General features: G+C 43.9%; 1 protein-coding gene across 1 annotated transcript in view; it reads right to left on the reverse strand.

The window, feature by feature from the left end:
• Window positions 1–14,562, reverse strand: part of dkk2 (dickkopf WNT signaling pathway inhibitor 2) — a 55,840-nt gene that overhangs the window by 10,700 nt on the left and 30,578 nt on the right. Inside the window, exons 2-3 of the mRNA XM_055641854.1 lie at window positions 8,873–9,026; window positions 6,438–6,587 (exon numbers count right to left, since the gene is read on the reverse strand). Of these exons, the coding sequence (XP_055497829.1) occupies window positions 6,438–6,587; window positions 8,873–9,026 (304 nt within the window). The remainder of the gene's footprint in view (window positions 1–6,437; window positions 6,588–8,872; window positions 9,027–14,562) is intronic.

Here is a 14,562-nt window from a genome sequence, read left to right on the forward strand (position 1 = left end):
AAACCATGCTGAAGACAACCAAAGGTTTCTCTTCCCTTTAAAGAGGCTGGAATACTTTTGTGTACAAGTGTTCGAACTTGCTTTAAGCAGAGCACAACGGCAGATGGAGTAAGAAGTCTCACCCAGAGGCAACTTTATGTGAAGCTATAATCCATTGCACATAAAATTCCACTTGGATCAGCTTAATTAAAGAGATACCTGTAAATTTAGATTGGGATATTTAATGGAATAACTCCCACCAGAGGCATTTTACAACACATCTGAAATATGTTAAAAAATTGGGCTGAAAGAATGTACCTACCATTGTCACACATTGAATGATAAAACATCATTAACCCTTAAGGCATACGTAGAAAATAGAACAGTAGAGCACAGTTAGTTAGTTTAGTTGAGTTTATTGTCACATGTAACAGGGTACAGTGAAATGCTTTTTGTTGCGTGCTATCCAGTAAGCGGAAAGCTGATTACAATGGATACATACTGTAGATAGGATGGGTTGAGAGAGATGGGTCAAATGCAGGCAGGTAGGAATTGTGTAAATGGGACATATTGGTCTGTGTGGGGAAGTTAGGCCGAAACATAGAACCATAGAAAATAGGTGCAGGAGAGGTCATTCGGCCCTTCGAGCCAGCACCGCCATTCATTGTGATCAAGGCTGATGATCCACAAACAGTAACCTGTGCCTGCCTTCTCCCCATACCCCTTGATTCCGCTAGCCCCAAGAGCTCTATCTAACTCTCTTTTAAATTCATCCAGTGAATTGGCCTCCACTGCCCTCTGTGGCAGAGAATTCCACAAATTCACAACTCACTGGGTGAAAAAGTTTTTTCTCATCTCAGTTGTAAATGGGCTCTCCTTTCTTCTTAGACTGTGACCCCCGGTTCTGGACTCCTCCAACATTGGGAACTTTTTCTTGCATCTAGCTTGTCCAGTTCTTTTATAATTTTACTTGTTTCTATAAGAATCCCTTTCATCCTTCTAAATCTCAGTGAATACAAACCCAGTCTTTCCAATATTTCCAATCTTTCCTCAGATGACAGTCCCGTCATCCCGGGGATTAACCTCGTGAACCTATGCTGCACTTCCTCAATAGCAAGGATGTCCTTTCTCAAATTAGGAGATCAAAACTGCACACAATACTCCAGATGTGGTCTCACCAGTGCCCTGTACAACTGCAGAGGGACCTCTTTACTCCTATACTCAAATCCTCTCTTTATGCGGGTCAACATGCCATTAGCTTTCTTCACTGCCTGCTGAACCTGCATGTTTAATTTCAGTGACGGGCACTCAGGTCTCGTTGCACTTCACTTTTTTCTAATCTGACAACATTCAGATAATAATCTGCCTTCTTGTTCTTGCCGCCAAAATGGATAACCTCACATTTATCTACATTATACTGCATCTGCCATGCATCTGCCCACTCACTCAACCTGCCCAAGTCACCCTGCAACCTTATAGCATCCTCTTCGCAGTTCACACTGCCACCCAGCTTTGTGTCATCTGAAAATCTGTTAGCATTACTTTTAATTCCATTATCTGAATCATTAAAATATGATGTAAATAGTTGCGGCCCCAGCACCGAGCCTGGCGGCACTCCACTCGCTGCTACCTGCATTCTGACGGGCCCGTTTATTCCTACTCTTTGTTTCCTGTCTGCCAACCAATTCTCAATCCATGTCAATACCCTACCCCCAATACCATGTGCTCTAATTTTGCCCACTAATCTCCTGTGTGGGACCTTATCAAAAGCATTCTGAAAGTCTAGATACACTACATCCACTGGCTCTCCTTCATCCATTTTACTTGTCACATCCTAAAAAAATTCCAGAAGATTTGTCAAGTTGGATTTCCCCTTCATAAATCCATGCTTACTTGGACCAATCCTTTTACTACTATCCAAATGCGCCGTTATTACTTCATGGATAATTGACTCCAGCACCGTGTCAGGCTAACTGGACTATAATTCCACGTTTTCTCTCTCGCTCCTTTCTTGAAAAGTGGGGTAACATTAGTACCCTCCAATCCACAGGAACTGATCCTGAATCTAAGGAACATTGGAAAATGATCACCAATGCCTCCATAATTTCTAGAGCCTCCTCCTTGAGTACCATGGGATGCGGGTAATCAGGCCCTGGGGATTTATCAGCCTTCAGTCCCATCAGTTACACAATGCTATTTCTGGCCTAATTCACATTTCCTTTCAGTCTGTCTCCATAGATCCATGGTCCTCTAGTACATCTAGGAGGTTGTTTGAGTACTCCTTTAGTGAAGACAGACCAAAATACCTGTTCAACTCTTCTGCCATTTCCTTGTTCTCCATAATAATTTCACCAGTTTCTTCCTTCAAGGGACCCACATATGTCTTTACTAATCTTTTACTCTTGACATACCTTAAGAAGCTTTTACTATCTTTCTTTATATTCTTGACCAGCTTACCTTCGTACTTCATCTTTACACCCCGTATTGCCTTTTTTTTTTACCTTCTGATGTCCTTTGAAAGTTGCTCAATCCTCTGGCTTCCCGCTACTCTTTGCTACGTTATACACCTTTTCCTTTAGTTTTATACCATCCCTAACTTCCCTTGTCAGCCACGGTTGCCTCTTACTCCCCTTAGAATCTTTCTTCCTCTTTGGAATGAAATGATCCGGCATCTTCGGGATTGTGCCAAGAAATTCCTGCCATTGCTACTCCACCGTCATTCCTGCAAGGATCCTTTTCCAGTCGACCTTGGCCTGTTCTTCTCTCATGCCTTTATAGTCCCCTTTGTTCAACTGCAACACTTACACTTCAGATTTGACCTTCTCTCTCAAATTGCAAATTTAAAGTTATCATATTATGGTCACTACCTCCTAGCGGTTCCTTTACCTTCAGTTCCCTTCTTATATCTTGTTCATTAAAAAACACTAAATCCAGAATTGCCTTCTCTCTGGAAGGCTCCAATGCAAGCTGCTCTAAGAATCCATCTCCGAGGTACTCTACAAACTCTCTTTATTGAGGTCCAGAACCAACCTTATTTTCCCAGTCTACCTGCATATTGAAACCTCCCATAACAACAGTGGCATTACCTTTGTTAGGGCCTGTACCACTTAGGCGACTTTTTAGGCGAGTGCAGGAGACTATGCACTCACCTCATGATCACCACGTGGTCGCCACATGTTCGCTGATGGTCTCTGGTGAGTGTCCTTCATGGGCACGAGGAGTTCCCGAATTCTGGTGTGTGTGTGTGTGTGTGTGTGTGTGTGTGTGTGTGTGTGTGTGTGTGTGTGTGTGTGTGTGTGTGTGTGTGTGTGTGTGTGTGTGTGTGTGTGTGTGTGTGTGTGTGTGTGTTCCACTCTTGACACTCACCGTTCCACTTCCTGGTTTTTCAGCGAGTGCCGTGAGCTTGACACTCGCCGACAGTCCGCTGAAAAATCGCCTAAGTGGGACAGGCCCTTAACATGTCAACTTTAACTCCTGCTGCAACTTGCATCCTTTATCCAGGCTACTGTTTGGGGGCCTGTAGATAACTCCCATTAGTGTCTTCTTACCTTTACAATTCCTCAATTCTATACACAGCGACTCTACATTGTCAGTCCCTATGTCACCTCTTGCAGGGGACTGAATTTCATCCCTCACCTCCTCTGCCCACCTGCCTGTTCTTTCTATAGGACGTATAACCCTGAATATTCAGTTCCCAGTCCCGATCCTCCTGTAGCCATGTCTCTGTAATCACCACAATGTCATATCTATCAATCTCTAACTAAGCCTCTAGCTCATCTACTTTACTTCTTATACTTTGCGCATTCATATATAATACTTTTAATCGATTACTAACCTCACCTTTCACATCAACCTTTCACATCGATTCCTATCTCTTTGTAACCTTTCTGTCCCGTTAATTCTGGTGTCTTTCTTAACTTTTCCTATACTCTCTTTCCCTTTAACTCCATCCTTGTATTTCCAATTTGTCTCTTCCCCCCCACTATTTAGTTTAAACCCACCCGTGCATGTAGCAGTGGCAAACCTGCCTGCCAGAATGCTGGTCCCCTGCCTGTTAAGGTGCAACCCATCACTTTTGTACAATTCACCCGTATCCCAAAACAGATTCCAGTGATCTAAGAATCTAAACCCTGCTCCCTGCACCAGATCCTCAGCCACACATTCAGATCTCCTATCTCCTTGTTCCTGCCCTCACCAGCATGAGGTACTGGAACCAAACCGGCGATAACCACCCTGGAGGTCCTGCTTTTCAGCCTTCTTCTGAGCTCTCTAAAGACACGCTGCAGAATCTCTTTCCTCTTTCTCCCCACGTCATTTGTACCGACATGCACTACCAATTCCGGCTGCCCGCCTTCTCCCAAAGGGCCTGTTTCCATGCTGTATGACTCTGACTATGACAATCAAAACGTTCACAGTGTTTAGATACAAGATAAAGGGAATAACATATAATGCAGGATAAAGTCCAGTAAAGTCCAGTCAAAAATAGTTTGAGGGTCTCCAATGAAGTAGATGGTAGCTCAGGACCGCTCTCTAGTTGTTGATAGGATGGTTCAGTTGCCTGATAACAGCTGGGAAGAAACTGTCCCTGAATCTGGATGTGTGTGTTTTCAGGCACTTCTTGCCTGATGAGGGGTGGAGGGAATGACCGGCGTGACACGGATCCTTGATTATCCTGGTGGCCTTGCCGAGGCAGCATGGTGTAGATGGAGTTAATGGGAGGGAGGTTGGTTTGTGTGTTGGTCTGGTCAGGAACAGGCCTCTCAGACCTTGGTGTCCATGCCGAACATGATTCCAAGCTCAACTAATGTCCTTGTCTTGCACGTGACGCATGTTGAAATTCTTTAGTTGCTAGTTTTCATTAGTAATGGATGTGATACATTGTAGCAGCACCTAGTGGTGGCTTGGGGAAATGCGAACCCTCGCTATTGGCTGGCGCCATCACGTGATCGCAGGTGTGTTTTTGCGGGATTTTGCTCCTCAGTCGACAGTGCTCCTCCCGTGTAGCTGGAGCTATTATATATATGGCTGACCCAGCATGTGGTTTTCGAGTACCTCCTTTTGTTTGTGATTTCCAAATAAAAATTTGTTTTACTCAACCTGCCTGTCTCGTCAAAACCTCTTGCAACCCAAATCCAAAGTGTATTGTTCTTTTGCAACATTTCCATCTAAAACAGGTATCCGCTTCTGAGTTGTGTCTGGTCTTGATCCAAAATGTTGCCTGGCCATTTCCCACCACAGGCGCTGCCTGACCCGCTGGGTTCCTCCATTATTGTGTTCCATTATTTGGATTATTGTGCAGTTCCCCTAAAGTTTTGGCTAACACATTGAAAAACTACAAAGTTAAAAAGTTAAACACTCAGGCTTCTGCCAATAAGTGTTCAGGCTATTCCCAGCAGCTTGGATTGGTCCTGTATGTGACTGCAACAGTTTATCAAGTACTAGTTGAGGCACAGTTAATTTTGTGTTATATTGAGCTGCCTGCCAAATTTAGATTATGGGATTGATGATAAAGGGTTCTGATTGACTGAAAAACATTGTAAAAACCACAATTAACTTCTGTTTTAAATCAACCTCAAGTATTTTACCAGTCTCCTGCCAGTTGTGGTGGTGGACTGCACCGATCACATGGGTAGCAGTTAATAAACCTTCAAAGGAATCTGTTGCAAGCTACACGATGCATTCACAGTATATGTACTGCTTGCAGTGGCTCCGTGTCACCCAGACTGATGATGTTCCAGCTTTGACGCCCCAAGTACACAATACTGAAATCCCTCTAGACAACCAAATCTGACAACCTAGTTCCAATTCCGCAGTGGGGTCAGATGTGATACTCAGCCACAAAGACCCGGGTTCGATCATGACAACAGATGCCGCTCTGTACAGAGTTTGTACATGCTCTCTGTGACTGCGTGGGTTTTCTCCAGGTGCTCCGGTTTCCTCCCACGCTCGAAAGATATACAATTTTGTAGGCTACCAAAAATAGACACAAAGTATTGGAGTAACTCAGAGGGTCAGGCAGCATCTCTGGAGAAAAGGAATTTAAGTGTCGTTTTGGGTCGGAATCCTTTTTCAGATCATGTCTGAAGAAGAGTTCTGTCCCGAAACATCTCCTATTCCCTTTCTCCAAAGATTCTGCCTGACCCGCTGAGTTACTCCAGTATTTTGTGTCCAACTTCTGTACAAGCCTTAATCTGCAGTTCTTCCCTACATAGGTTTGTAGGTCAATTTGTTTCTGTAAACTGTAAATTGTCCCTATTGTGTAGGATCGTGCTGGTTTACGGGGTGAATGCATGTCAGCGTGGACTCGGTGGGCCAAAGGGCCTGTTTCCACGCTTTATCACTAAAGTAAACTAAAGTAAATATTCTGGACTGATTTCACTTATTTCAGAAGCTGCGGTCGAAAAATGTAATTGAGGAGAATTTTGCAAGGTTGCTCCATTGATGATAAAGACACCGACCTTTCTCGCGTGATGGTTTAGCCTGGGTGTTGCCCACAATGTGCCAGTACGTGCCCTTGGATCCACGGTGAGTGGGCTTCTTCGAGTGCTCTTGGATATCCCCAGTGGCGGCTCTGCGGGCAGCGCCTTCAAGAAACGCTACACAGATTCCTGGGGGAAAGAACAGCAATGGTCACAAGATTAACGCCCGGCCAAAAATGGAGTCAAGAGTGTTTGATTCTCATAGATCCCAAAACAAATCGATGTCATTCTTACTTGCAGCAACACAACAGATATGTAAACATAGTACTCTGTAAAAAAAATAATAACAACTACAACAACTATATATATATACTCTTTTATATATATATCCTCTTATGTATACACGCAAATATATACAGTAAATACATGCATACACATATTTATATATATGTGTGTGTGTATATGAATGCATATGTATGTATCTATATGCATATGCATATCAAAACCGAGAAATAAACAGTTAATCCATCACAAAAAACTCAAGGTCATGCCTCAGGGGCACACAACAGTTCCACGTATATAGCGGAAGGAATTCACCACCTTAGAAATTATCCAACCATAGATGATGTATCACCTGTCCCTGTGTCTCCTCCCTCCTCAACATCCAAGGGGCCCAGCAGTTTTTATAGATGAGACAGAGGTTACGGCATCCAGTGTTTAGAGGTACAGTGCGCCATTGAGTCCACACCAACCAGCGATCCCCACACATTAACACTATCCTACACACACAAGGAACAATTTACACTTATACCAAGCCAATTAACCTACAAGCCTGTAAATCTTTGGAGTGTGGGAGGAAACCAAAGATCGCGATGAAAACCAAAGTGGTCACGGAGAGAACGTACGAACTCCGTACAGATCGAACCCGGGTCTCTGGTGCTGTATGGCAGCAAATCTACTGCTACACCACCGTGCCGCCCTTGTTTGCAGCATGGGGAATCAATGAATACAGCGAGACCAAGTGTAGACTTAGCAACCAATTCGGCAAACACTTGTGCTCAGTTCCCCAAGGCCTTGTGGATTCCTTGGTTGGTAACAATTTTAACTCACCTTCCCATTCCCATGCTGACCTTTCTGTCCTTGGCCTACTCCATTGCCAGAGTGAGGCCATACACAAACTGGGGTATCTTATAACCCAATGGCATGAACGTTGAATTCTCCAATTTTGGAGAAAACAACCCCTCCCCCTTCTTCCCCCCACCTTTATGTAACCCCACCCCTGTGCCCCACCTAGACACACCTATTTCTCTCCTACCCCTCCCCATCCGCTACATTCCTTCCTCTAACTTCACAATTCGCATCTCTTCAATCCTTATCGCATACCTTTTGCTTTTCCAACTATCTGCCTATCAAATCCTCCCCCCACACCCACCCTTAACCAATATCCAGCTATCACTTGCCAGGCTTTGTTCTGCCTCTCCTCTCTTCCAGCTTTCATTCCCCCCCATCAAAATCAGTCTGGAGGTCTGAAAAGTGACATAAACATGTTCTCCAGAGATACTGACTGACCCGCTGATTTACTCCAGCACATTGTGCTTGTTTTGTAAAGCAGCATCTGCAGTTCCTTGTTTCTACCTGCAGCACATGTTTTATACTCTGTGCCCATATGCCATGTCTTTAGCTAGCAAACTTAACAGGAACCTGAGAAACCACTGGAATTAAAATGTATTTTATCCAAAGTAGGGGAATCAAAAATTAGGGGACATAGGTTGAAGGTGAGAGAGGAAGATTTGACCGGATGACTTTTTCACAGAAGGTGGTGGGAGTAGTTGAGACAGGTATCAAAACAACTTTTAAAAGAGATTTGGACAGGTACATGAGTAGGAATGGTTTAGAGGGTTATGGGCCAAATGTGGATGGGTGGGCAAGTGTAGATGGGACATCTTGGTTGGCATGGGCAAGTTGAGCCGATGGCCTTTAGACTTTAGGGATACAGCCTAGAAACAGGCCCTTCGGCCTACCGAGTCCTTGCCGACCAACGATCACTCTCCTACACACTGTCCTGGACCTCCTCCATTGCCAGAGTGAGGCCATACACAAACAGGGGTGGCTTACAGCCCAGTGGTATAAACGTTGAATTCTCCAATGTAAAGTAACTAGGGACAATTACACTTTGCAGAAGCCAATTTACCTACAAGCCATTATGTCGTTGGAGTGTCGGAGAAAACTGGAGCACCTGGGAAAAACCCACGGGGTCACAGGACGAACATACAAACACTGCACAGCAAGCACCCCTAGTCAGGATCGAACCCGGGTCTCTGGCGCTGTGAGGCAGCAATTCTACCGCTGCACACCGTGCTGTCCCCCCCACATATCCATGCTGTATGACTCAATGACTCTAAAATGCATTTGTTCTGTTCCATAATTTCTCCACTACATTGATCCATAAATGAGTGAAGTTAAAGTCCACACACCATTACTGCATTCATTCCCAGGGCAGCACATGGAGTCCCTGTGGCATCGCTTCTTCCTCCGTCTACAGGAGAGGCAAGTGAGATAGCCTTGATGTTGCGAATGGTGACAGTAGCCAGTTGGTGCACACTCCTTATCGCTGCTGCACGCTTGCTTCTGGAGAAACACAAAATAAAATCACAATGTAAATAAATAACGGATGATGAACTATAGTCAAAATGTGTGAGACAAATGCTGCAAATAGGTTTATTGAGGATGGGGGTGAAGCACAGTGGGGGTGAGGGCAGAGATTGTTCAAAATGTAAATATTAGATCAGTTTGTTTAAGAAGGAACTGCAGATGCTGGAAAATCGAAGGTACACAAAAATGCTGGAGAAACTCAGCGGGTGCAGCAGCATCTATGGAGCTAAGGAGATAGGCAACGTTTCTGGCCGAAACCCTTCTTCAGACTGGTGGGGGTAGGTGGGGAGAAGAAAGGAAAAAGGAGGAGGAGCCCGAGGGCTGAGGTAGGAAGGGGAGGAGACAGCAAGGGCTAACAGAATTGTAAGAAATCAATGTTCATGCCACCAGAATGCAGACTCCCCAAGCGGAATTTGAGGTGCTGTTCCTCCAACTTCCGGCGTTGCTCACTCTGGCCATGGAGGAGGCCCAGGACAGAGAGGTCTGAATCGGAATGGGAGGGGCAGTTGAAGTGCTGAGCCACCAGGAGGTAAGGTTAGTTAGTGCGGACTGAGCGGAGGTGTTAGCGCGAAATGATTGCCAAGCCTACGCTTGGTCTCACCGATATAGATCAGCTTGTACCTAGAATATGGGAATCAAAAAGCAGAGGACATTGCATTATGGTGAGAGGGGCAAAATTTAATAGGAACCCAAGGGACAACTTTTTCACCAATTGTGGTGGGTATATGAAGTGAGCTGCTGTAGTTGAGGGAGGTAATATAACAGGATTTAAAATACATTTGGACAGGTACATTGGAAGGAAAGGTTTAGAGGGATATGGGCCCACCAGCTTAGATGGGGCATCTTGGTCGATATGGGCATTTTGGGCTGAAAGGCCTGCTTCTATGCTGTATGACTATGACTCTAAAATGCACTCAGCACTTTGCCTTGAAGGCAGAGTATCAGGTTTAGGTGTGCTGTTGGGTTGTAAAGAGTGGCTGCACTCAGTAAGTTACCTCATGTCATTGAGCACCTGTGAAAGATAGCTTTGTCAGAGATCACTTTCACACTGACATCCTCTTTTTAATCTCCTTTACAGTGTCATGTCCCCTCATACAATGTCCCCTCGTACCACAGCAACTATCACAGGTTTTGCTTTTGCTACTTGCTGTTGCGTATGAGAATAGTGGAGAGAACAGTGGAGAAGCAACTGAGAGGGCAATGGCACACTGGTAGAAGTTCAACAACTGTACCAAGATAACAACATAGGCATTCAAACTACACTGACAACATTTCTGTAGGCTGCGTCGGAAAAACTTAAGCGTGCTTTTGTGGTGAAAGAATAATAGCATTCATAATAAAAATGAAATTAACTAACACTTTAAGTCAACTTTATCGTGAGAATCTCTATTATAGGGCTGACAAAGAAGAGGGCCATTCAATCCGCAAGCGAAGCCACAGAGAAAGCCACTACAGGTGGCTTTGGATTAAGAGGGCTGATCCGTGGGCGGTTGCCACTGGAACGCAAGTCGGGGCTTGATCAACCCCGGCTGGGTCGCCTGGGCTAGGGTGTCTGATGTTGTGAGACCCGAAACACCCGATGACCCCAGGAGGGAGGGACTGTGTAGATGGGGCATTTTGATCAGCATTGGAAAGTTGGGCTGAAGGGCCTGTTTCGTCACTGCATGACTCTATGACTAGAGACCCGACTCTATGACCTGATCCACTCCTCCCAACTAAACAAATTAATTGCATTTTCAAAATGTATATTTAAACTTTAGAGAAATGCAGCAAATAGTTTTAAAGTGCCCAAGTAATACCCAAGTCTTCAACTTACTGACTAAATAAATAAATATTAAAAACTGAGTTATGTCTGAAAGTCTGAGCAAATCTTTATAAAATGACTTTTTTGCTGAACTAATTATATTATTTTTATTTTTTACTTTCAATCTTGGTATCAAATGGATGTTGGAGGTAATTTTAATATGAATCAATACTGTTAAATATATTGCGTGAACAATTACTTATTTTTCAAGAGTTTAATATTCTTTGTAGATCTGTTGACAGAGAGACCGCAGTCAGTCCATGTTGGCAAGAACACCTCAGGCTCGATCACGCTGAGCACTGGCTCCCCTCAAGGCTGTGTGCTCAGCCCGCTGTTGTTCACACTGCTCACACATGACTGTGCTGCTAGATTCAGGGACAACAGGTTTATTAAATTTGCAGATGACACCACAGTGGTGGGACTCATCAGTGGAGAGGATGAAACAATGTACAGGGAGGAAGTGAAACAACTGGTGGACTGGTGCGGCGAAAACAACTTAGAATTAAATGTCGACAAAACAATGGAGATGTTTGTCGACTTCAGGAGCTCGCAGCCCAAACACACACCCCTCAACATCAGTGGCACCACGGTGGAGAGAGTGGAGAACATAAAGTTCCTCGGAGTGCAAATCACAGACAGTCTCCCCTGGTCCAGGAACACCACTGGGATTGTCAAACGGGCCCATCAGCAATTGCACTACCTGAGGAAACTCAAACAGGTCTCACTTCCCACCAACATCCTCAAGACTTTTTACAGGGCCACGGTGGAGTCTGTACTCACGTACTGCATGAACACGTGGTACTCCAACTGTAACTGCTCAGACAGGAAGTCTCTGCAAAGGGTAGTGAGGGGAGCAGAGAGGATCATTGGCGTCTCCCTTCCCTCGGTACAAGAACTGTTCCAGAGCCGCTGTCTGAAAAAAGCTCTGAGCATAGCAAAGGACAGACTTCACTCACTCCACACACATCTGGATCTCCTGCCATCAGGCAAGAGATACCATAGCATCAAAGCCCGGACAACCAGACTGCTAAGCAGCTTCCTTCCACAGGCTGTGAGGCTGCTAAACAGTCACTCCACCTGATTCTGCTGCTTTTTTGCACTGACAATTTAATAATCCTGGCACTGGCCACTTAAATCAGCTGCCCTGGACAATTTATGACTGTTTTTACTTGTATTTTAATGTTGCTGTTTTTACCTGCACTTTTAAACTATTCATACTGTTTTATCATGGACTGGATTGGTTTAATTGTTTTTATTTTATGTGTCAAATGTTTAAGTTTTATGTGCGATGCTCCGGTATTCCCTGGGAAATGTCTTCTCATTTTGCACTGTACAACTGTACAACTGTTGTTTTGCAAGATGACAATAAAGGTTGATTGATAATATTATGACCAGTTAGCCTACACTGTGAACACTGAAGTCTTGCTCATGCAGACACTGGCCACTTGCCTTAACGATCATCTTTGATTATGCAAGGCTCTCCGCTATTCAGAGCTGAGTTGCTTTTACACCTTTCATTATGTTAAGTTTATTAATTCCATGCATGTAGATATGATGTGTTCCAGTGGATACAAATTCCTCAGTGGTCACATGTTAAATGTGTGATAGAGATAGTGCTCTGGTTACTTTGATGCTAATTGCAAAAAGAGGCATATCAAATGTCACCGTTATTCCAATAAATTATATTTAACAACATGCAGCATAAGATACTCCCTTTGTTCTATTCATTACCTCCATGATCTCTCCTGTAATTTGATTTCTCTCTGACCCTGTTCTAGCACAGAGACTTTGACATGAAATATTAATTCTGGTTCTCTTTCTACGGATGCTGCCTGAACTGCTGTGTGTGTGTGTGGCATTTTCTGTATTGCTTTCTGATTTCTGACATCCGGAGGTTATACATTTTTTTGGATTTCTTCCCCCGATGTTTCGGTAAATGTCAAGAGGCAGGAGTGTTTAATTGTCATATGTGTTGGCTAAGGAACAATGACATTCATACTTGCTGCAGCTTTACAGACCCATTAATGCAATTAGAAACAAATACATATACAATAATCAATTACATAATAAATTAATGATCAGTTGTACTAGGTGAGCAGACCATAATAGTGCAAAACCTAAGTCCATATTGCAACTTAAACAAGTCCATAGTAGATCGTAGTTGTTTTGGTAATGGTTAGTGTTGTGCAATATTCAAGCTTGTTTTTGAAGCTAGAGGTCACAGTTTTCAGAATCCTGTATCCTATTCCCAATAGTGGGATGAGAGCGTGATCAGGGTGCTGTGGGTCTTTAATGACATTAACTGCCTCCTTATGGCAGCGCTTACTATAGATTCCTTGGATGGCGGGGAGGTCAATATCTGTGATGGACTGGGCAATATCCACCAATTTCTGCAGTCTCCTTCATTCCTGGGCATTCAGGTTTACCACACCAGTCCATGATGCAATCAGTCAGTATGTTCTCTACTGCAGACTTGTAGAAGTTGGATAGAGTATTTGGATGTTGATGAGTTTTCTTTGGGATTGATTAATGTGCTGGTCCCAGGACAGATCTTCAGAGATGTGCACGCCCAGGAAGTTTGTAAACAGGCTTGAGAGAAACCAGTAATTTGAAGCCAATGATTCCCTAATCTGACCTCAGCTTGTTCTTATTTGGATCACTTCTTCATAGGGCGTAACCAGGCAATTACCTTAAAGGGAGCTAAAAACATACTGCTGGAGGAAATCAGTGGATCAAGCAGCATTTGTGGAGGCAAAGGGAGGTTGACACTTGAGATCGAGGCCTTGATCAAGTCTGCATCACCTCCTCCACAGATGCTGCTCGACCTGCTGAGCAGTTTGTTTTTTGCTCCTGATTCCAGTATATGTGGTCTCCTGCATCTCAGTCTTAAAGGGACATTAGATCAAAAGCATATCTCCATTTTAGCATCTATGTCCAAATCCTAGGCAGCCCCAAAGTAATGACATCAGAGATCAGTTAGTGTAGAGAATAAAAAATGATTAATGACTATAGCATTTTAGGTTAAAGGATTCAATGAGCAATCATAAATCAATTTCTTTCTCACTTCATAGTGCAATAAGTAAGATTATCACTTTATAATAACTGCCATGTATCTGTAATTCATTATAAAGAGGCTGTACAGTGAATCCCCTGGGGTTCCACGGCAAAATCCATTATACCTTTTCATTACATTTGGGACTGTATATGTATGTTGCTGCAGGGAGTAATCCTATCCATTCACAGTCAGTAGTGTGGATCTTAGCTCTGTGTGGTACCTCTCCCTCTGTGAGTTAGGTTGTGGCTTCATGCCCTGCACTGAACACTTCAGCACACGTTCCAGACTAACACCGCAGTGTGAGAGGTGCTGTTATCATTCAGATGGGTATTGTATCAAAATTGCTAACAATGCAAAGGAAAACTGGGAAACAAAGTTGTGAGGAGGACACAGTGACAAGAATTGGGTATGAAGGAACTGCAGATGCTGGTTTAAACCAAAGGTAGACACAAAATACTGGAGTAACTTAGCAGGACAGGCATCATCTCTGGATAGAAGGGTCTGAAGAAGGGTCACGACCCAAAATGTTACCCATCCCTTCTCTCCAGACATGCTGCCTGTCCCGCTGATTTGCTCTAGCATTTTATGTCTGTCTTTGGTGACAAGAATTGGACTTGGTACACGAAAACAGCATTGTAAGCAGCCCAAAGGTG

This window comes from Leucoraja erinacea, chromosome 1 (assembly GCF_028641065.1).
Source record: "Leucoraja erinacea ecotype New England chromosome 1, Leri_hhj_1, whole genome shotgun sequence".
Classification (NCBI taxonomy): Eukaryota; Metazoa; Chordata; class Chondrichthyes; order Rajiformes; family Rajidae; genus Leucoraja; species Leucoraja erinaceus.